This window comes from Mauremys reevesii, linkage group 13, assembly GCF_016161935.1.
Source record: "Mauremys reevesii isolate NIE-2019 linkage group 13, ASM1616193v1, whole genome shotgun sequence".
In the NCBI taxonomy this organism is placed as follows: Eukaryota; Metazoa; Chordata; order Testudines; family Geoemydidae; genus Mauremys; species Mauremys reevesii.
The window spans coordinates 30776696-30798400 of record NC_052635.1 but is presented as its reverse complement, the minus strand read 5'-3'; the positions used below and the strand labels follow the sequence as shown (position 1 = coordinate 30798400).

The 21705-nt window shown below is 46.4% G+C and overlaps 2 protein-coding genes and 2 long non-coding RNA genes across 13 annotated transcripts in view; 2 read left to right on the top strand and 2 right to left on the bottom strand.

Moving 5' to 3' along the window:
- The window catches only part of LOC120380750 (adenosine deaminase-like), an 81354-nt gene extending 75300 nt beyond the window's left edge, over positions 1-6054 (bottom strand). For 6 of the 7 annotated variants that reach the window (XR_005587854.1, XM_039498681.1, XM_039498684.1 and 3 more), the window contains exon 1: positions 5918-6054. Coding sequence is in view for 6 of the 7 variants with exons in the window: in XM_039498681.1 (XP_039354615.1) it covers positions 5918-5965 (48 nt within the window). In the remaining variant the exon portion in view is untranslated. The remainder of the gene's footprint in view (positions 1-5917) is intronic. The other variant, XM_039498686.1, reaches the window with a different exon arrangement.
- LOC120380751 (adenosine deaminase-like) overlaps positions 1-21705 on the bottom strand; it is a 95264-nt gene that overhangs the window by 43423 nt on the left and 30136 nt on the right. For 2 of the 4 annotated variants that reach the window (XM_039498689.1, XM_039498688.1), the window contains exon 11: positions 20252-20379. In XM_039498689.1, coding sequence (XP_039354623.1) covers positions 20275-20379 — 105 coding nt within the window. In that variant the 3' untranslated portion in view covers positions 20252-20274. Of the gene's footprint in view, positions 1-17215; positions 20380-21705 lie in introns of those variants that run through there. The other 2 variants (XR_005587855.1, XM_039498687.1) reach the window with 2 other exon arrangements.
- Positions 12540-13853, top strand: LOC120380754. Its single transcript, XR_005587856.1, has 2 exons — positions 12540-12587; positions 13379-13853. It is a non-coding gene; the product is annotated as an uncharacterized LOC120380754 (long non-coding RNA).
- On the top strand, positions 14360-17118 carry LOC120380755. Its single transcript, XR_005587857.1, has 3 exons — positions 14360-14454; positions 16743-16931; positions 17008-17118. It is a non-coding gene; the product is annotated as an uncharacterized LOC120380755 (long non-coding RNA).

Genomic DNA, 21705 nt, shown 5'->3' with positions numbered 1-21705 from the left:
TTTGTTTCCAACCTGCTCCATCTTGATATTCATAACCTCTTAAACCAGTGTCTTTAAGCCTTTCCAGACTACTGTACCCCTTTCAGGATTATGATCTGTCTTGCATACCCTCAAGTTTCACCTGACTTAAAAACTACTTGCTTACAAAATCAGATATAAAAATACAAAAAAGTGTCACAGCACAGTATTGCTTACTTTCTCATTTTTACCATATAATTATAAAATAAATTAATTGGAATATAAATATTGTACTTACATATCAGTGTACAGTATATAGAGTAGTATAAATAAGTCATTGTATAAAATTTTAGTTTGTACTGACTTTGCTAGTGCTTTTTATGTAACCTGTTGTGAAACTAGGCAAATAACTAGATGAGTTAATGTACCTCTTGGCAGACCTCTGTGCACCCCCAGGGGTACCTGTACGCCTGCTTGAGAACCACTGTCTTAAAGGCTGACTAATTCTGATTTCTGCTTGCTGAGAATGCCATTCCTTAAGCACCTCAGTTTCTCAACCAAAAGCTACTCTTGCTTTGATCATGTTTCAAAATGGTGTTTTAGTTTAGGCCCATTACACATGAGACAATAGCCCAAATCACCTTTAATTCTAAACCCCTGCTTGCCACACACGTTCAGAGATAAATAATTATTGCCAGGAGCAAGACCTCTTGGAAGATGAAAGACTGGTACCTGTTCAACACTTGGTGGATGTTGCAAATTATTTAGGAGAAAGCTGATAAACATGATTTGCAAAGCACAAAATTAAGAGGAAAAACCCTAATGATAAGATGTTTAAGCAATATTTTGTGTGTGCAAATACAATTGTTCTGGGAGCCATGGGAGAGAATGGTTTCAGAGTAGCAGCCGTGTTAGTCTGTATCCGTAAAAAGAACAGGAGTACTTGTGGCACCTTAGAGACTAACAAATTTATTTGAGCATAAGCTTTCGTGGGATGCATCCGATGAAGTGGGCTGTAGCCCACGAAAGCTTATGCTCAAATAAATTTGTTAGTCTAAGGTGCCACAAGTACTCCTGTTCTTTTTTCTGGGAGAGAATGAGACTTGCAAAGGAAAATGGGAAGAAGTTCTCATCTGCATCACAATTATCGAGGAAGAACGGGATGAGATATTGTAATTAACTCCAGGCGTGTGGAAAGGAGAGAGACACAGCTTACACCCTTATTTATGATAACTGTTCAGTGTCAACATACCAGTGCTTGGAAGCAAATGTAAACAAAGACTCTTCTGCACCATGGGCCTCCCACAGAGGTTGTTTCTGATAACTCCTGGGATCATGTTCTCCAAAACTGACTTTTTGGAAAGTGAAAAGCATTGAACAGATTCATTTTATTGAAGTTGTTGCTACATTTACTAAGTTGTTAAGGGAAATTTCTCGTTTTGCTGACTTGCACTGATGGGAGCTGTGCACATAATTCTCTGCAATCTCAAGGAGAAAACGCCCCTCAGTTGTTTTTAAAATGTTATCCAGACCAAATGAATCATTGTTTTTAAATCACAACAGGCATTCAGCATGGAGATAAGTGAGGATAGTCATAGTATGAAGAGCACAAGACCTTGGTTATTACATGTCTATTGTGTCCAGGTCTTTCTGACAACTGCATGGATTGCAATGTACCTACCTTGAAACAAACAAAGAGACTACCCTATGAGTAGAGACTTAAGAGATCTGGGCTGTTCAGTTTAGAGAGCAGATGAATAAGTAGTGACTTAAGAAAGACAAACAAAATAATGAATGGGACAGAGAAGGTAAATGAGGCACACCTGTTCACTGGCTATTAATAGGAGAGATGAGGACATTCAAAGAAATTTTAAAAGCAATAAATTTAAGACTGAGGAAAAAAATGTAATGCAACACAAATTTAACCTGTCGAACTCACTGCTACATGATATTGAACTCAAGAACTTAATAGGATTCAGAAAAAGACTGGACATTTATGATAATGAGAATAACCACAGTTACATTAAATACTATAAAAAAAGAAGAGGTATAAAGCCTCTTGGCATCAGAGCATACACCAACCAATAACCGACAGGAGTTAGAAAGAAACTATCCCTAGAGCCAGGTTATTCCTTCATTGTCCACTTCAGGGTTTCTTGTACCTTCCTCTGACAAAGCCGGTACCAAGCAAAGTAAAAAACAAGAACTGAACTAGCTGGACTACTGGTCCGATCTGGTAATTCCTGGTACTCTGCGTCAAGGCAGTGGGTTTTGGAGTTTGCTCTGCTCATGCCCATCCTGCTGTCTTTCAGGAGTTCCAAACTTGTGGGCCAGTCACTGAGAAAGAGCTGTCTCCTGCATAGAGGGGTTTCCACCAGTCCAGGGTTTCCCAAGATTGTCCCTTTTTTGAAGTAGCTGTCCTGGGAAATCTCTAAGAGTGCTCGGTACGCACTGCCAGCTGTCCAGTTTTGTGGGCTAAGGATCATCCTGGATGTCCCTTTTTTTTTCCCACCTCAGAGGTGGCAACCCTATCTGCACGAGTCTGATGCAAGGTCCACAGTCCCATTGGAACGTGCCATCGCAGCAAGCCATGGTCACATGGAGAGCTTCAAGTGAGACTAAAACCTGGAATTTGAGCCAGTGTTACATAAAGAGCCTGGGCAGACAGCAAAATACTGGAATTATGGACTCTTGGTGGCCCGAGTTGCAGGACAAACAGACTGCTCCATTCAAAACCAACTGCAGCTTTCAGTTATAATCAAGCCTAGATGTCATGGATATATGATAACTGTGACTAAGTACAAAGCATTATATCGCATGGCCCTATACATACTTTATGACCTTGTGTAAGGGAAGGATAGAACTGCTCATCTTTAGCACTGCCCTCAGGAGTACAGGCAATGCTTTTCTCTCTGCCCCGATTTGCAAATCCCTGAATGGGACTGGATCTAGTTCTGGAACAGTGTCCTGATAGGAGTGGTGGGGGCAAACAACTTAATTAGTCTTGAGAGAGAACTGGACAAATTTATGAGTGTGACTGTATGACGGGGTTGCTTGTGATGGTAGGAGGCAGGGCTCAACAGCCCTGGAGCTCACTCCAGTTTATGTCACTAAATGGTCATGCTTCATGGTTTCAGCTGGCCACCTGCAGGGGTCAGGAAGGGATTCCAATTGTATTCTGGGGTGAAGCGGGGGTTAAATCTTCTTCCTTGGAAGCATCAGGGATGGCCACAACTGGAATGGGACACTGGAGAGAGTGGGCCAGGGCTTTGAGGTGGCAAAAAGCATTCTCTCTCTCTGAGGTGCTTGACTGCTTGGTTCTTGCTCACATGCTCAGGGTCTAAGTGACCACTACATGTGTAGACTGGAAGGAGTTTATGTTAATGTAAACCATCAGTATTAGAAATATGAGATCTTAACAGCAAATGTACAGAAAATCCTGTTGCTGAGACAAAAGCCACATACTGCTTTCTCATCTCTCAGATGTTACTTCTTGTTGGGTGTCTTCACCATTTTAAAAAAGACCCCTGTCACACACGTTGAACTTTGGAGGGTTCGGAGTAACACCTGCCCTACATTAGAAGTGCCTGGGATTTATTAGGGTATGATAACTCACCTGCAATGCTACATGGTCTATTGGACAGCATATGTACTCCTGTTCCTTCCCACCATTCCTCCCCCAGAGCCACCCCTGGCCACGCTGCTCGGGACTGCGAACGCCCTATCCTGCTGTGCAGGGGATGGGAGGGGAGCTGATACTGGGTGCCCACCTCCCGCTGCCCATGTACCTGGTCTCCTCTAAGCCAGGGTGAGGGGTCATGGGGGAAATCTATGCTGCTGCCTCTCTGGGCCCAGAACTGCCAGCAGCTGCTGGTGTCTGAACAAGATCCTGAGTGCTTTCTTAAAGAGACAGCTTGCTCATACACTCACTCAGCACATACACACACCCCTCACTACACACATACAGACTGTTAAACATGAGAACATAAGAACGGCCATACTGGGTCAGACCAAAGGTCCATCTAGCCCAGTATCGTGTCTTCCGACAGTGGCCAATGCCAGGTGCCCAGAAGGAATGAACAGAACAGGTTATCATCAAGTGATCCATCCCCTATTGCCCATTCCCAGCTTCTGGCAAACAGAGGCTAGGGACACCATCCCTGCCCATCCTGGCTAATAGCCATTGAGGGACCTATCCTCTTTTTGAACACTGTTATAGTCTTAGCCTTCACAACATCCTCTGGCAAGGAGTTCCACAGGTTGACTGTGTGTTGTGTGAATAAATACTTCCTTTTGTTTGTTTTAAACCTGCTGCCTATTAATTTCATTTGATAACCCCGAGTTCTTGTGTTATGAGAAGGAGTAAATAACACTTCCTTATTTACTTTCTTCACACCAGTCATGATTTTATAGAGCTCTATCATATTCCCCCTTGGTCATCTCTTTTCCAAGCTGAAAAGTCCCAGTCTTATTAATCTTTCCTCATATGTCAGCCATTCCATACCCCTAATCATTTCTGTTGCCTTTTTCTGAACCTTTTCCAATTCCAGTATATCTTTTTGAGATGGGGCGACCAAATCTGCATGTGGTATTCAAAATGTGGGCATACCTTGGATTTATATAGAGGCAATATGATATTTTCTGTCCTATAATCTATCCCTTTCTTAATGATTCCCAACATTCTATTCACTTTTTTGACTGCTGCTGCACATTGAGTGGATGTTTTCAGAAAACTATCCACAATGATGCCAAGATTTCTTTCTTGAGTGGTAACAGCTAATTTAGACCCCATCAATTTATATGTATAGTTGGAATTATGTTTTCCAATGTGCATTGCTTTGTTTCTCTCTCACACATTCTGTGACACACTCCTCTCAACACACACATACACACAGCCTCTCTCATACACATGCACTCTCTTGCACACTCCCCAACACACTCGTCATTTCTCACACACTCCCCCAAGCACCAACATGCACACTGTCTCTCACATACACACAATCTTTCACACACATGCATTCTCACACACACGTTCTCTGCCCCAACACACACACACACTATCACACATACACCGTGTCCCTCACACAGTCCCCCCAACACACCCAAAACCAGCACTCCCTGCATCCAGGTCATTCTCCCCACCTGGGCTGTGCTGTGCCATGAGCAACAGGAGCTGCTGCTCTCCTGCCGTCTCCTTATGCAGCCCAGTTGGGGAAAGTGACCTGGATGCAGGGAGCCGCGCTGTCATTCCTGGCTGTCCCCCCTCACAGCGCCTTAGGGGTGTGTGGGGCAGTGAAGCAGCAGTTCGAGGGGGAGCGAGTAACAATGCCAGCTGCTCTGTGCATCCAGGCCAGTTTCCCCATGTGGGCATAGGAGGAGGATGAAGGGGTTAGAAGCAAAGGGGGTGCAGTGCAGGGGTTAGGGCTGCAGGAGTTAGGGCAAAGGGGGTGTAGGGATTAGGGGCACAGGAAGGGAGTGCAGGGATTAGGGACATGGGGGCACAGTGTAGGGGTCAGGGCACAGGAGGGGGCAGGGGTTAGGCGTGAAGGGGGTGTAGGGATTAGGGCACAGGAGGGTGCAGGCACTGGGGTACAGGAGGGAGGCAGGCAATAGGGGCGCAGAGGCAAAGTGCAGGGTTGGGGTGAAGGAAGGGTGGTGAGACTTGGGAGCCCATGGGGGCCCAGGGCAAGGGGGGGCACCAAAATGCAAGTTCGCCCAGGGTGCCCTTTCCGCTAAGGCCGGCCCTGAGTCTGGCTCTAGGCAGAGGTGCGAGGGGCGGGGAGGGAGACAGGCCCCCCCACTGCCGGGGGGGGCAGGCACGTGCCGGAGTAAGTGGGGGGGGCGCTGCCCAAACGCGCTCTGCTCCCCTCGCCCCATCGCGGAGCGGCCCGGCCAGGGGAGGGTCGCAGCCCCCGGCTCGGACCCAGGAGCATCCAGCAGGGGGGAGGCAGCCGCTCACCTTGGGCAGCTCGAAGGCGGACGGCCCCTGCCCCGCGTCCCGCTCCATCCTGCAGCCGCTGCCTCCCTCCAGCCCGCGCTACTGGCGGGACATCGGGGCTGCCGGGACCTTGGAGCCCGGCCCCGCCCAGCTCTCGCGCCAGCCCCGCCTCGCTGACACCCGCCCGCGCCCTTTCCGCGGGGCTCAGCTCGCGGCTCCTCGCAACCGCCTGGCTGCTCCGCGGGGGCGGGGAATCCCTGCAGCCTGGCCCTGCCCCCAGGCCCCGCTCCCCTCTGCAGCCAGGGGCTCCCCCACGGACCTCCCTTGCAAGCAGCTTCCTCCTCTCTCCCCCAAAGACCCCTGGCTGCAACCCCCCACCCCACCCCACTGGAGACGGTGCAGAGGTGCCAGCTGTCCAGAGACGCTCTGGTTAAGGCCCTGCCCTGAGGTGGGCTGCAGTGAGCGAGGCTGGGGGCTGCTGGGTTGAAGGAGAGGAGGTGACGCCTGCAACCAGGGGCCACGATGCCACCGTCGCCAATCCTCAGACCCATTGCACCCTGCCACAAAGCAGGGCAGAGAGCAAACCAGGGGTCCATTGCAGCCCAGCAGCCAATAGCAGCCTGGGGAGGGTAGCAGATCCTGGGAGACTTGTGTGCAGGTGCCAAACCACTGCGTGGAAGGAACCAGCACCATTGCAGTTACAAGAGAGCTGGAGTGTTGTGACATTTGCTGCCAACACATTATTCGCTCTGCTTGTGTATTACACTCCTCCCCCACCCCTTTGTCTTTCCTGTCTGTTTATAGCTCTTGGGCACAGGGCCTGGCTACTGCTCTGTATGGTGTCTACACAATGGGGGACACAATTGTGTTGGGCCCTAGGCTCTACTGTAATAAATATGATGAATGATTAGTAAATGTTCTCCATCAGAATGTTAGGAACCATTAGGAAAGGCAATAAGACAGTCAATATTATACCACTATAGAAATCAATGGTGCACCCAACCCTTGAATACTGCATGCAGCACTGGTCACCTCATCTAAAAAAATATGTATTAGCAATGGAAACAGTACAGAGAAGGGCCACAAAAGTGACTAAGGGTATGGAACGGCTTGCATATGAGGAGAGATTAAAAAACAGACTATTCAGCTTGGAAAAGAGATGCCTAAGGAGGGATATTATAGAGGTCTATAAAATCATGAATGGTGTCGAGAAAGTGAACAAGGGACTGTTATTTATCCAGGGGTCACCCAATGAAATCAGTAGGCAGCAGGTTTAAAACAAACAAGGAAGTACTTCTTCACACAATGCACCATCAACCCGTGGAACTTGTTACCAGGGATATTGCGAAGGCCAGAAGTATAACTGGATTCAAACAAGAATTAGATAAGTTCATGGTGGATAGGTCTATCAATGGCTATAAGCCAAGATGGTCAGAGATGCAACCCCCATGCTCTGGGTGTTCCTGATTGTCAGATGCTGGGAGTGGATGACAGGGGGTGTCTTTTTCTGTCCATTCCCTTTGAAGCATCTGGCACTGGTCACTCCTGGAAGATAGGATACTGAGTTAGATGGACCATTGGTCTGACCCAGTATGGCCATTTTTCTGTTCTTAATAAATAATGCACCAAATGTTCTGAAATCTCTAGTGCACAAGACCGGCAGTCCCATGCTACAAACTGATATATGTGGCTGGACCTCTGTGCTGGCACAGATTCCCACGGAGGTCAGTGGGGTTCCCATCAGGGGCGGCTCTAGGAATTTGGCCGCCCCAAGCACGGCGGCATGCCGCAGGGGGCGCGCTGCCGGTCCCATAGCTCCGGTGGACCTCCCGCAGGCATGACTGCGGAAGGTCCGCCGGAGCCTCCTGCCGCCCTGCCGGCAAAATGCTGCCCCAAGGGCGCGCGCTTGGCGCGCTGGGGTCTGGAGCCGGCCCTGGTTCCCATACAGATGCAGAGGGCTGCCTATGTGAATTGAGTGGCAGGATAGGCCTTAGTAGGGGCTCATATGCTGGCAAATCTACAAGCCTAGCAGCCTGCTTTCTACAGTGTTTAATGGAAATATATGTTCCATGTATTATTTATTGCAGCAGCTAACTGCCCCAACCAAGATCAGAACCCTATTATTCTAGTTATGATACAAATATATAGTAAGAGGGAGTCCCTGCCTGGAAGAGCAAGGATATTATTACTCATGTAAGTGCTATTTGCTGCAAGTGTTGAAGATTTGGGCCTTTGGTTAGCAGCAAAACTGCAGCCAGGCACCCTGGAATTATTAATGGGATTCAGCTCTAAAAACAAAGATATCTACCACTTGGGCTGAAGGTGAAGCTCCATCTGCTGCCACATGACCATTCATTTATCTCTGAGTTACAGAGAAGATGTTTGAAATTGAAGTTCCTTGTCCCTCAGTAGATAGAGTGTGCTGGCTCAGTTATCATCAACTGGTATTGATGTTTTCCCAGTTACTACAGAAAACTTCAAGAGTGGTTGCCATATATATATCTATAGATATATAGATATATAGATATCTATATATATATTGCCTTTTAGTCCATTAAATCAAGGGCTGGGACAGGTATTTTTCAGTCCTGTGTGTCTCTTAGTGGAAGATGGTGAGGTCTCTTTTGGGATGTCATCTTATTGTTCCCTGCCAGCCATGCTTTACTGCTAAATAAACATAGCTCTAGATCAGGGGTTGGCAACCTTTCAGAAGTGGTGTGCCGAGTCTTAATTTATTCACTCTAATTTAAGTTTTTGTGTGCTAGTAATACATTTTAATGTTTTTAGAAGGTCTCTTTCTATAAGTCTATAATATATAACTAAACTATTGTTGTATGTAAAGTAAATAAGGTTTTTAAAATGTTTAAGAAGCTTAATTTAAAATTAAATTAAAATGCAGAGCCCCCCTGGACCGGTGGCCAGGACCCGGGCAGTGTGAGTGCCACTGAAAATCAGCTCGCATGCCGCCTTTGGCACGCATGCCATAGGTTGCCTACCCCTGCTCCAGACTCTTCAGGCCAGATTTTTAAAGATATTTAGGCACTTAAAATAAGCACCCAGAAGGACTTGGAATCAATGGGAGTTAGGCATCTAGGCAATTCTGAAAATCCCAGTGGGTGCCTGTCTACATCGTTAGGTACCTAACTACCTTTAAAGATCTGGAACTTCTTAACAACACTAACCCTTAAAGTCACATTCGAATCAGACTCTGCATTTCCCTTCAAAATTAACCCTCCAGTCTCAGCTGTTTTCTTATTCCTAACCCTCCCCTCTTCCCTCACCAATACTGTACTGGCAACATCAAATATTGTAGCTCAGACATCTCTTCTTCCTATCTTTTCTCCTAACATCCCTTCTCCCCCTGCCCCCCCCCCCTCCCCCCTCTTTCTCCCTGCCTCCATCTCTCTCTCTCTCTCTCTCTCTCCCTCTGTCTGGCTCTGGGTTGGTGGGGGGGGGGGGGTGGGGAGGGGCTGGTGGCTGGCTGCTGAGAATGAAAGTGAAAGTAACTCACTTCCTCGGCCAGGGTGAATGTCACACAGGGCTGGGCTTGGGTTGGCCAGATGATGTGAAAATCAGGACAGGGCAGGGGGTAGGGGTGAGCAGATATCCCTATTTTTTATATCCCAATTTTCCAATTTTGGGGCTTTTATATAGGCTCCTCCCCCCCCCCCCCCCACCTGTCCCTGATTTTTCACACTTGCTGTCTGGTCACTCTAGGTGGGGATAATTTTTCCCCAAACCCTCTCCCTGCAGTCACCAGGAAGCTCAGCACCTGGTCAGGAACATGGCAGCCTCCCTTTGTCACCAGATCACTCTGTTTTCTATGGTGAGGCTTTGAAAGGTGCTCTTAGCAACTATGAGTTTTGTGTGGCTCCCCTTCTCAGAAAGCTGGCCAGCAGCCCTCTGGTGAGGATTTCCCCTCTTGGGCACTACACATCCTGCTTTGGGCTCCTGATCCTGTTTGTGATGCCAGCTGAACCACTCAACTCTGCCTGGGTTCCATTCCATTCATCGGGCAGTGGCTGGGGGGGGCTAGTGGCTCAGTCTGCCGCCAGTCTGTGCCGGCGCACTCAGCTACTGCTGCTCCGGGTTCTGCCTGCGCCCCTTGCCAGTCAGGAGCCCAGCTGCTGGCCTGGCTCCTGCCCTCCTGCCAGCCAGAATGGTGAGGCTGGAGCTGGGCTGAGGCAGAGAGGGGCTGGGGGGTTGATCCTGGATGGCCTGTGGTGGTGGTCAGAACCCCAGACCAGCAGCAGCAGGAGCAGGGCCTGGCCTCCTTGGTTCCAGTTCCAGTCCCCACCAGTCCCAGCCTGCCTGCAGTCTGGGTCTCATTTACTCAGCTGGCAGGCCTGCCTGCAGGACCTCATATATCAATATTTTATATATTATATATATAATAAGAGAGGAGAGAGACTCTACAACAAAATGTTAAATGTATTACTGGCCTTAGAAACCTTTTAAATTTACAGTGAACTGGCACGACTTTCTGAAACCCTGGTATAGACTGACCATATGTTGTACTAAGATTCTTCTGCTTTTTTTTTTTTTGTGAGTCAGTATAGCTTTGCCAGCCCAGAAGTTGGGCAGCCATGTTTTTTATTTTCACAATGTTTTCTCCAACTTTCATAAAGTACTAAAACTGCTAATGGGAGAACTGCCCATAGCTGAGCACTCAAGTACATTATGAGGCATGGGAGAGGCAGAATTAGATGTGAGATTGAATGGAGCCACTTAGAGGGCAGGACACAGTTTCTCTTTATCCGTATTGGGACACCATTTAAGCTGGCATTGAAGAAACACCAAGGAATTATCTTCTGATTCTGCTTTATTAATTTAATAAGCCAAACACACAGACACTGACCTGTCCACACATATGACAGGTAAGTACACACAAGTTCTCAAACCTTTTTCCTTTCTTTCTCTTTATTAATCTTTCACAGGCCTCTAATCCTTATCCGTGTATTACATTTTTTAGACACTATAGGCACAGAAATGTTGCTTGGGCCTGAGTGAGTCACAGGAAAGAGTTCCACTTCTTACTATCTTCCTTTACATGTCAAATTTTAAATGAATGTAATAGATTTGTAGATTTTAGCACTGGTGAAAGGTGCTGGATTGAAAGTCCTGGATACTGAAGTCATCTAACTGCAAGCCAGACATAGCATAGCAGTAGTACTGAGAGCTTCCTCACAATGGACAGTAAACCCACAGCATACGTTAGCCCTAGCACATTTAAATCCTTCAGTGGAAACATCTGCTCCAGCTAGAAGGTTTAATTTCCATCTTGAGGAGACAGATCCACACTAACTCTGCAAGAGCTAATGTGCTAAAAACAGCAGCATAGCTGAGTCTGCATGAGCCAGCAGGAGAGACTAGCTTTCCTGAGTATCTACCTAAGGTTTTGGAAGGTATCATAGTCAGGGTTGATAGCCCATCCCGCCTCGGCTACACTTCTATTTTTAGTGCACAAGCTCAAGCAGAGCTGGCACAAGTACATCTTCCAGCTCCAGGATAGACTCATTCTCAACTTGGTCTCATGGCCCTTTCAGTCCTGGGCTTCTCTGTTGAGAGACTGCCCACAAAAGGGCCCACCGTTTTCTTGCACTCTCACCATTCTCGTGCTCATCTATCATCTATGTCATCAAGTTTTTCCAGCTCTGCAAATCCAACATCCAACCACTGAGCCATCCCCAGCACTTCCTAAAACAACATTAACGTTCAGAATCACACCAGCAGCTGAAACGTTCCAGTTTCATAAATATTTCCCCTGAGGCTGTTGGAGCTGAGCCATCTGGCTAGAACTCGGGATGAAGGAGTATTTAACCTTTATCCTCAGTTTCTTCTTCATCTCTCTACCCAACCTCCCCACCAACCATCACCTTAGCCTTCTCAGGTCACATGATAATGATTTTGATTTCTCTATGGGCCTAACTCTCAGGTATATTCAGGGCAGGACCCAAAGAGAAAGGAAAAGTTGACTTTTATGCACTCTTGGTAGCTCTGCAATTCTTTGTTCCATCCCTGGAGTCACTTACAGCAGCCTTTGAGCTCTCCTAACTTAGCCCCAAGCAACTCTTCTAGCACCTGGAAATAGGCAGAGCAGAGAGACTCTCCTGCCAGTCCTTTTCACTGGCCACTCCCCTTCTCAGCTGGCCAGGGCTGCTGAGTTTAAGGCCTTTTGTCAGTGGAGCAGCACAAAGGGGCTGTATCATACTGAAGAAATAGGCCTTGCATTTCCACAGCTTGAGAAAGTCACTGCTGTGGGCCCTTGGAATGAGCTTGGCAGAGCTAACCCCCAGCCTTTGACTACATAGGAGGGGCTCCATTTACTTCAGTAGGGAATTTAGCCCTCAGTGGCTCCTTCAGAGCAGTTTTACCCAGGGTGGCAGCAGGGCCTGCTTTGTTTATTACAAATAAGGCTGTTGCAGTTAACTCATGTGATTAACTCAAAAAACTTAATTGCAATTGTGGTGGGGCAGTACCCCACCCCCTGAGAAAAAGGCTGGAACAGGCCTTTTGAAGCTGTGCAGGCCGGCAGCCAATCAATAGAGGCCTGTTAGGAGCCAATCAGGGCAGGGCAGAGGCAGACAATCAAGGCCAGGTTAGGCCCTATATAAAGGCTGTCTAGGAGGAGGAGGAGAGGTAGTCTGTTCCTGACTGCTAAAGGGAAGAGGACTGGCTCCTAGGCTGAAAGGTAGCACCTTGGACAAAGTAGGGCTGGGGAGCTCCAACCAAGGAAAACCCTAGGCTGCAGGCCTTGCTACAGAGGATTGAATGGGTGTACAGGGCTGAAGGGGAAGCAGTCCTGGGATAAGTCTGAGAAGGAGAGCAGGGAGGCAGCTGTTAGAGGGTCCCTGGCTTGGGATCCAGAGTAGGGGGTGGGCCTGGGTTCCCCACCCCGTTCCCCTTGTATTACACCTGGCTGAACACGAACCACCAGAAAAGAAAATCTGCCTTCTGCTGGTGGCATCTGACTCAGATGATGAAAGTGAACATGCATTGGTCTGCATTGCTTTGGATCGTTATCAAGCAGAACCCATCATTAGCATGGATGCATGTTCTCTGGAGTGGTGCTTGAAACATTAAGGGACATGTGGATCTGGCATGTAAATATCTTGCAACACCAGCTACAACAGTACCAGTGAATGCCTGTTCTCGCTTTCAGGTGACATAGTAAAGAAGAAGCGGGCAGCATTATCTCCTGCACATGTAAACAAACTTGTTTGTCTAAGTGACTGGCTGAATAAGAAGTAGCCTGAGTAGACTTGTAGGCTCTAAAGTTTTACAATTTTTTTAATGAAGGTTTTTTGGTACATAATTCTACATTTGTAAGTTCAATTTTCATGATAAAGAGAGTGCACTACTGTACTTGGATTAGGTTAATTGAAAAATACAATTTCTTTTGTTTACCATTTTTACAGGATATTTAAATGGTATTCTATTGTTTGTGCAATTAATCACAATTTTTTTAAAATTCCTTGACAGCCCTACTGTATACACTATAAAAGGGAACATTCCATCAACTCTGCTGCCAACTGAGAGAGCCAAACCAGAACAAGGAATTTTCCCTTTAAATGCCTCTGCTGTGACCATTCTGTCCTGATATCTGGAGGAAGCTCATCAGTGAGTGGTACATCCACAGAACTCTTCTCCCATCTAGAACAGCTTAGAAGAACACTGCACTGGTGGTAGTCACATGACGCACTCTCAAAGTGCCTCAGTAACAATTTTCCTCTATAGGAAATTTAAAATATACACTTCAGCCTTTACTGTATAAGGTACTTTTTTTTAAACTCTGTACATTTAGACTATTTCCTGTTCCTATAGATTAGAGATTTCAGTGCTTCACTTACTTCACCTTCCTTCTGTAACCAGCTTAGCACAGAGGTGAATGGATATTTAGCGCTGCCTACACAGACACCTGGAGTCATGGGGATCAGCTAGGGAGGGGTGACAGCAGTTCCTGCTGCATTAATTGAACACTATTAACCTCTGTGGCTGCTTTCTGGGAATCAGAAAAGGACCTGTGTTCACAGGTGCATGGACTAACTCTATCTTCAGACTCAGCAGCACCACACATGGGCACCATTTGGGGTTATAGGGTTTTAAGATACTGTTAAAAGGGCAGAAACAGCTGTGTGGTTTTTATTTTTTATTTTGGTATGTTTTTGACAGTTGACAAAATTCAGACTAATCTCTTCCAGCTTCCATCCAGTTCTGAGAGTTCTTCCTGAAAAAATTTCACATGCTCTCACTTTGGAGATATTTTTCATGATAAAATAATTGTTAAACTCTAAGCTTGTTGTAATAAAGAACACACAACTCCCACATAATAGTGGGTTTTTTGTGTGTGTGCAATGGTCTCTTTTCTCCCCACTTCTATCCCCTAAGATGTGATCTAGTGTGATGAGTTTGTGATTCCACATCTATGTGGGGAACAGAGGGCCAGGAGCTATTTCAGATGACATCAGTACTGTCCAGTTTCATATGCTCCCAAGTGCTGGAGCACCTTCCACATGAGTGGACTGGGGATAGCAACCAGGGCAGGTGCCAGATGCCAGGTGGTTACATCTTGTCTCGGCTGTCCACCCATCAGCCCTTTACATGCTCCTTCTCTCTACTTTGCCCCTTCACAACACCCCTCAGCCCCATTGCTCCTACGTATCCCCCCTGGCAGGGTGCATCCTGCTCCCAGTGCTGTGCAGAGAACCAGCCCCTGGTCGGAGTGCTCAGCTTATCAACCTGGCCGGCAGGCTCCTTCCTTCCCCCGCTGCCTCTGGTTTGGCTGGTGCTTTGGGAAAGCCCAAGACTCTCTGGCATGGCCCTGCCTGTGCCAAAGCCTCACACAGTGCTGTCACAGGGAAGCCACTCAGCTAAGCTCTGGCTTGGCAGGGGGGGAAGCGATTTCCAGCCTGTTCATGCCCCAAATGTGCAGGCTCCACAGCAGCCCCTGGGGCAGGGGCTTAGCATCCTCCTCCCCGCCCTGCATCCTACCCCCAGGGAGCCTGGGGCTACCCCCTCCCTAGGCACCCTTCCCTGCTGAATCACCTCTCTGGCTGGGTTTGCTGAACTCCCTGCAGTCAGGTTCCTTGGGCCCCAATACACAATGCAGCCTGAGGGCTTAATCCCTTCCTGCCCATGCTGTAGCCCGTGGACAAGAGGCAGGTGGGTATGTCAGTGGCCAGCAGCAGCCTGGAGGTGTTAGCTGCTTTTCAACATTGTGCAGGCAGGAAGGGACAAGCTGCTTCCAGCCCCAGGGAACCAGAGATGGAGCAGGGAAAGAGATGAGTTCTGCAAAGACACAGGCCAGATCATCCCTTCCACTACCCCTCCTCCCCTGAGGTTGGAAGCAGCTCCCATCCCTTCCTTCCCACACAGTGCTGAAAGACTGATACTGGCCACATTCTGGTGTGAACCCTGGCAGAAATCACGGTGGGGGGGAATGTGATCCTTCCTCCCCATAGGTGTTGCCTTGGGAAGACACAGTGCTACATACCAGGAGAGGCTGGTCCATCTGGAGGTCCAGCCATGCATGGATGGCAGAGAGCACCTAGCAGGGAGCATTGGCTCAGTCAATCACCCGGTCACCCCCTTCCCCCCCCCAGTGTGAGAGAGGTGTATGGGAGTGTGTGTGTGTGTCTCACCTCTCCCCCTGTGTGTGCGTGTGCAGGGGGAAGGAGTGTATGTATATCTCTCCCCATGTGAACTAGGGATGTAAAAGGTTAACCAGTTAGCAATAGTCTTACTAGTTAACCCACCTTAACTATTAACCCTGCGCCAGCCCCAGCAGCCCTATGCAGGAGGGAGAAGCAGCCCCAGCCGGAGGGGTCCAGACGTTCCAGCAGGATTGGCCCCTGCCCCACCAGCAGGGTTGGCCCCAGTCACTTAATCGGTTAATGCTTTAAATGTCATATTTAATCGTTTAAACAGTTAACTTTTAAAATGGTATTTATATCCCTAGTGTGAACCCTAAAGCCTTACAGATAAGAAGATAAAGAATCCAACTAAGCTGTATTTCTTTTTAATGGGGGCTCAGTCAACTTGATGTTAATCTGAACGTTTGTACTACACAGTTCTGACTGATTGCCGTTGAACTCGCTTGAGTGCGAGCAATTTTACCAGGCGTCTCATATTCAGCATAGGGAAGTATGCTAGTCACCCTACAGGTCAGCTGCCATCACCAATTGTGCTGAAAGAACAAGCACATCATATTATTCAGTAACATTCTGGCTTTCAGAGATGCTGGGCCCACAGAGCGCCCACTGACTTCAATGGGAAGTGCAAGTGAAACTCTGATCACAGACACATAGTGGTGGAAGACCCTTGCAAAAGCAGGCCTCCAAAAATAAGCTGACACGAGGATCTAACTGGCCACAGAGGGAACAGTTCCAAGTTCAGCTTTGCCTCACAGCTCTGATCCTTCTGGGCTGTGAAGAATTAAAAAAAAACACCAAACAAAACATTGTTTTTGGACTACATGCCAGAAAAATCACAGCCCAGTGGCCAGTAATAACACTGTCACTTCTGGCAGTGACATGTCTCTTTCTTTGAGCATAATGGGGGAAATGATGTGTGAAATTGGAACAGCTCATATCGACAGCGCTGAGGAAGTTGTGAGCCTGCAATGTCTGAACAAGAGACACGTTTGCACTTCAAACAGGAGTCTCCTCCCACATCAGTGTAACTCCACTGACTTCGAGGGAGTTACTCCTGATTTGTACCATTGAGAAAGAAAAAAAAAAAGTCAGGCCCAAAAGTTACTGAATGACATCTGCCATGTGTACACCCAGGGCCTGATTCTGATCCAAGATGCATCCATTCTATAATGGTGTAACTCCTGTGATTTCAGTGACGCTATTCCCAATTTACACTTCTGCTAAGTGGGAAAACGGGTTCACCCTGACCTCTGCTTCCATCCATCCCCCTCGAAATCTGGGACTCCCTTCAAGCAACTTGAGCCCATCTTATGGCACTCAGGATAACTGCATAGATTCCACCACTGTTTGTGATTGCCTGCAGATGCCCTAAGTATATGGAGGTGAGAGGAAATTTCAAAAAAAGTTACCCATGGAACTACAGTAAGGAAGAATTCATAACATGTTTCTTTTTTGTAGGTCCTGTCAAAACAGCAGCTAGTGATGGTGGTCAGTAGGTAGATGTTTTATCTTTAATATTTTGGTGACATGCTATTTTATATATAAATGTAATCAGAGCCCATTATTCCCCAGGTTCTAACAATGTGGGTCACATTTGGCTAGAACTATGGTGCAGAATTTAACACTTTAAGCAGAAATTAGAAATAAAATTAAAGAACTAAAGAGATGTTTTTTAAATATAAAGTTATTTTATTAAACCAGAACATTTCACTTAGCGTCTCCAGAATGCAAACAACTGTTTCTCACAAGCTATTTCTGAAGAGAGATTTCCAAACAAAATAAGATTGTGAGTGACAAATGTTAGAATCATTCTTAACACTGACAACTTATCATTGGCTTTAAAAAAATAATTCATTTATATATTTGTGTATATACACACAATGTATTTAAGAGAAGAGCATTTTGTATTCATTTATAAAAATCAATATAGCAGCCCATCACTGGCTTGCTGATGTCTGAAATCAGAGCAGTAAATCCCAGCTGTCTTCCAATGTCTAGAAGAATGGTGAACATAGCCCTTTATCAAAGGCAACTTTTTGGTGTTGGCAGCTTTGGGTCCAGGTCTTTGCAGCCACTTATGATACTGGGGCTCTCCCCACTCCCTGCCCCCCACCCCCACCAGTTTCCGCAGCCCTGTTTACAGACTCTTCAGAGGTAAAAGTATCTGAAACCTACATACAACCAAACATGCAATCATTTCTTTGCATAAAAAGGAGAACAGTGTCATAATGCACCAAAATGGCATTGGAATTATATTAATATTTTCTTTGTAAATTCTCAAACATACTGAAGACAGGACTTCCAGCAAGAATTCTGCTAAGTACCTTCTGAAACACTTGTGGCATCTGGGACATATATTGGACAGTAGCTCATTAGTTTATTCACTTAGTTCTACTAGTAGTGCCTGAAAGTTACCTTATGTCAGAAAGAGGGCTGAAAAAATGAACATAGAAGTTAACCACATTTTTAAGAATCTTAAAAAAAAAAAAAAAAAAAGAATAGAATAGAATAAGAGTAAAATTCAGCCCCTGGGAGTCTGACTCACATGCGAAGCGCAGAATGCTGGAGTGGAGAATCGGAGAGGAGAATTTTGTCCTGAAATTGTAAACATGTGCACTAACTTTATATGTACATGCAGCAAACTTCTGGAGGCCTCTGGACTCCCCAAACATTACCTCTGGAGGCCTCTGGACTCCCCAAACATTACCTCTGGTGTCCTGAAGCCAAGCTATATGCTCTCATCTGCAGTGACATTTTGGAGATTTAAGGTCTTGCGACACAGCTTTTTTTTTTTTAATAAATAAAAAAAGTACAAAATAAGTGCTAAATTAAAAAAAAAAAGTTACTGTATTTCTGCAACCAAAAAGCCCAAGTGCAACCACTGCTGCATTTTCCATCTTGTTCTTAGTCCCCATTTACAATACAAAATAAACCTTGTGTACATACCATTATGGCCAAACTGTGTTTTAACACTGTCTTTTCTATCCATACAAACAAGAATAAACTGTGAATAAACTATTTATTTAGGAATCTACCAGCGTCAGAAGAGGGTTCTCTCGTATGATTATAACATGCACACTACAACTGGGTGAATAATGGATTTTTCGGTTCACTGGCCATTCTGAGACAATTAAAAAAAAATTAATTTTGGGTTGAATTGAAAACAAGTATTTAAAACAAAAAATGGTGATTCAAAAAGTTGAAAAGTCAAGGTTTCATTCCAACATGACATTTTTCAATTTGGGGCATTTGTCAAAAGCAAAGAAGAAATCATGAAATGTCGGGTGCGGGTTGTGGGGGGAGGATGACCACCCTACTTCTAACCTTTAGCCCAGTGGTGGGAGACCTGAGCTCAGTTCCCCCTCTGTCAGATGTGGAAAGGGGATTTGAATAAGTCTCCCTGAGCAGCAGCAAAGTGCCCTACCCATCAGGATATAGAGTCATTCTCATGACTATGAACTGCCACTCTGAATGACAAAGAAGAGTCACTGGGCTAGGAATAAAGTGAAAATAGCCTGGTGGTTAGGGCACTCACCTAGCATGTGGGAGACCCAAGTTGAAGTCCCAGTTCTAATGACTATTTAATTATTTACATACAGTAGAACAGCTTTCACAGGGGAGAGGGAGAAAGCCCCACACCAGAATATCCCATAGCCCAATGGGTAGGGCGGTCTCTTCTTCATAAGGTAGAAGAGTAGGTCTGTCAGGGTCAGAGCTGAAAAAACCTGACCCTCGGGGCTGAGCATGCTGACAAATTGCAATACCTCAGCGCAGCGAGGTGGGGGCAGCTGGCAAGGGGACACGCAGGCATCACCATGGGCAAGAGGTGGCCAGAGGAGGAGGAGTCAGGAGTGACTAACTCCTACCAGGCCGAGCCCTAAGGACAAGGTGGTGGCGGTGATGACGTAGATTGGGACTGGTTCAGGAGGTCCGTTCTGAAAAAGACTTGACACTCTCAGGTCAGTTGTGCTCAGCTTGGGTTCTGGTTCAGTCAGGTCTTATCAGTAGGCTGAGCAGCCCTTTCCGGGACAGTACCCTAACCAATGGGCTAAAGGCTGTAAAAAGGAGGTCCTCCCTGGCCTCCGCACACTAGACAAATGGCCACATTTGAAACATTTTGAGTTAGGTCACTGGCATGTTTCAGTTCGCACTCAGCAAATGCAAGGCAAATTCGTGAATGGCTCTGGGGTGACTAAAGCTGCATTTTACCCAGTTCGATGCACACAAGCAAGGTGGGAGGAAAAACTTGTCTTCTACCATGGTTTGACCACAGCTGCTGCTCAACATGATTACGTTTGTAGTGCAGAGAGGGACTATGGTAGATCAGCAAGGGAACTAGAGCACCAAAAAGTTGCATACAAATGTTGTTAACACCACCACAAAGAAAGAGGGCCTTATTTTGCTCTCATTTACACCAGGATGTTAAACTGGCATAAGCCACAATGGAATTATGCCAGAAAACTCCACCTGTATATTTGTGCATCAGAAATATAGGAAATCAGATACGTATTTAGTACGTGGGTGCTGTAGGAAGGTATATATGGTGGGAACCATGGAAATACTGATTTATAGTATATGCCTCGGACTGTAAAGGTCATCATAATAATACCAGTATTATGCGCTGGTGCCATGGCATCTCCTCCCCCTACGCTCCCACTAAAGCAAAGAGGAGTCGAGTACGCATGGGGAGAGGTGAATGCACCTTGCCGGCTGGTAGAAGCAGGATTAGGATGGGTTGTCCGGGACCATCTCGTAGGCTTCATACAGTTTACTGAGAAGCTCCTTCTTTTCTTTCTTAGGCAGGAAGCTGGACTGAGCTGCATTGATGTTCTGGGAGGAAAAGAAAAAAAAAACCAGATATAGCTGGGTAATACCCACATGTGTGAGTGTGGGGTTGTCCGTGCACAAATCTTTGTGCATCAGTGAGTGTGAGCTAGTGAGTGAGTTGGTGTAAGTCAAATGAGCGCTTTTGTGAGCACTGCTACTCTTGAGCTCTTTTCAGCAGCCTCAGTTTCAAAGGAACCAGTTCCTACCCAGTGTTTCTAAGGGGCTTAAAAAAAGCAAGAGATAAACAATGTATCTTAAATTCCTTTATCGGGTTCCAGGATGTGCAGTTCAGGGGCCTGATCCAAAGCCTATTAAAGTCCAGGGAAAGACTTTCATTGACGTCAATGAGCTTTGGATCAGGCCCTGATTGATATGCTGCTGTTGTAACAAAGTTCACTACTGGCTTCCCTTAACAATTTACAGAAATGTCTCTCTCCCTAATTTATAAGCTTCCTTTCATTAAACAGAAAGGAACGGCTCGTCTTCTGCAGGAGCCTGCACCAAATCTGCCCATGGATTTAACGGTATAAAGTTCAGAGCTTTCTACAGCTGGAAGGAAGGACTAAAGCATAGTCTACTCTCCAGAAAGACAGACTCTTGCTCCTTAAATGAGGCCCTGATACAGGCCCAGTGCTTTCTCCTGCAAAGCTGCATTCTGCAAATTCAGCTCCAACACACACAAAGGAAATCAGCTGGTTTCCAAGATATGGTAGAATGCATGAATGCCTGGACACTACACATCTCCTTTCAACCCAGTGCACCTCTAACAGGGAAACAGGAAAGCATCAGAGGTTACGCACAAACAAGTGAAACTCTATCAGATTATTTTTCTGTCCTTTTATCTTAGGTACAAGGGCAGATGAAAAACAGAATTATTAGATTTTCAGGACACTGTACATGCCAATCTGCATGCAAAAATGACAGACACCATGTGGACCCTAAAAATAATGGCAAAAGCAAATGACCACTTTGTGACCAAATGGTTTGCTGCATAGCAGTCACATTGGCCTAACTGCACGCTCCCACTGAACACATACGTGTACACATATTTGCACATGTAATCATAGTCAAATACACAGGGAAGGGCAGCGAGTGACCTGCCACTGACATCCCCACATTCTGTTGCTCAATTCCAGTCTGAGCAACTATTCAGTGAACAATTTCCATCTACCCCATGCAGTAAGCTAGAGTCAAGTGTGCTGCATCTCTGCAGATCATTCTGATCTAAACATCCATAGAACTTGTACTCGGTTTTCTGCATTCATTCCAGATGGCCATTTGTATGCCTCATGATGACTCAGTGCCAGCACCCCTTCACCTGCACCAGCT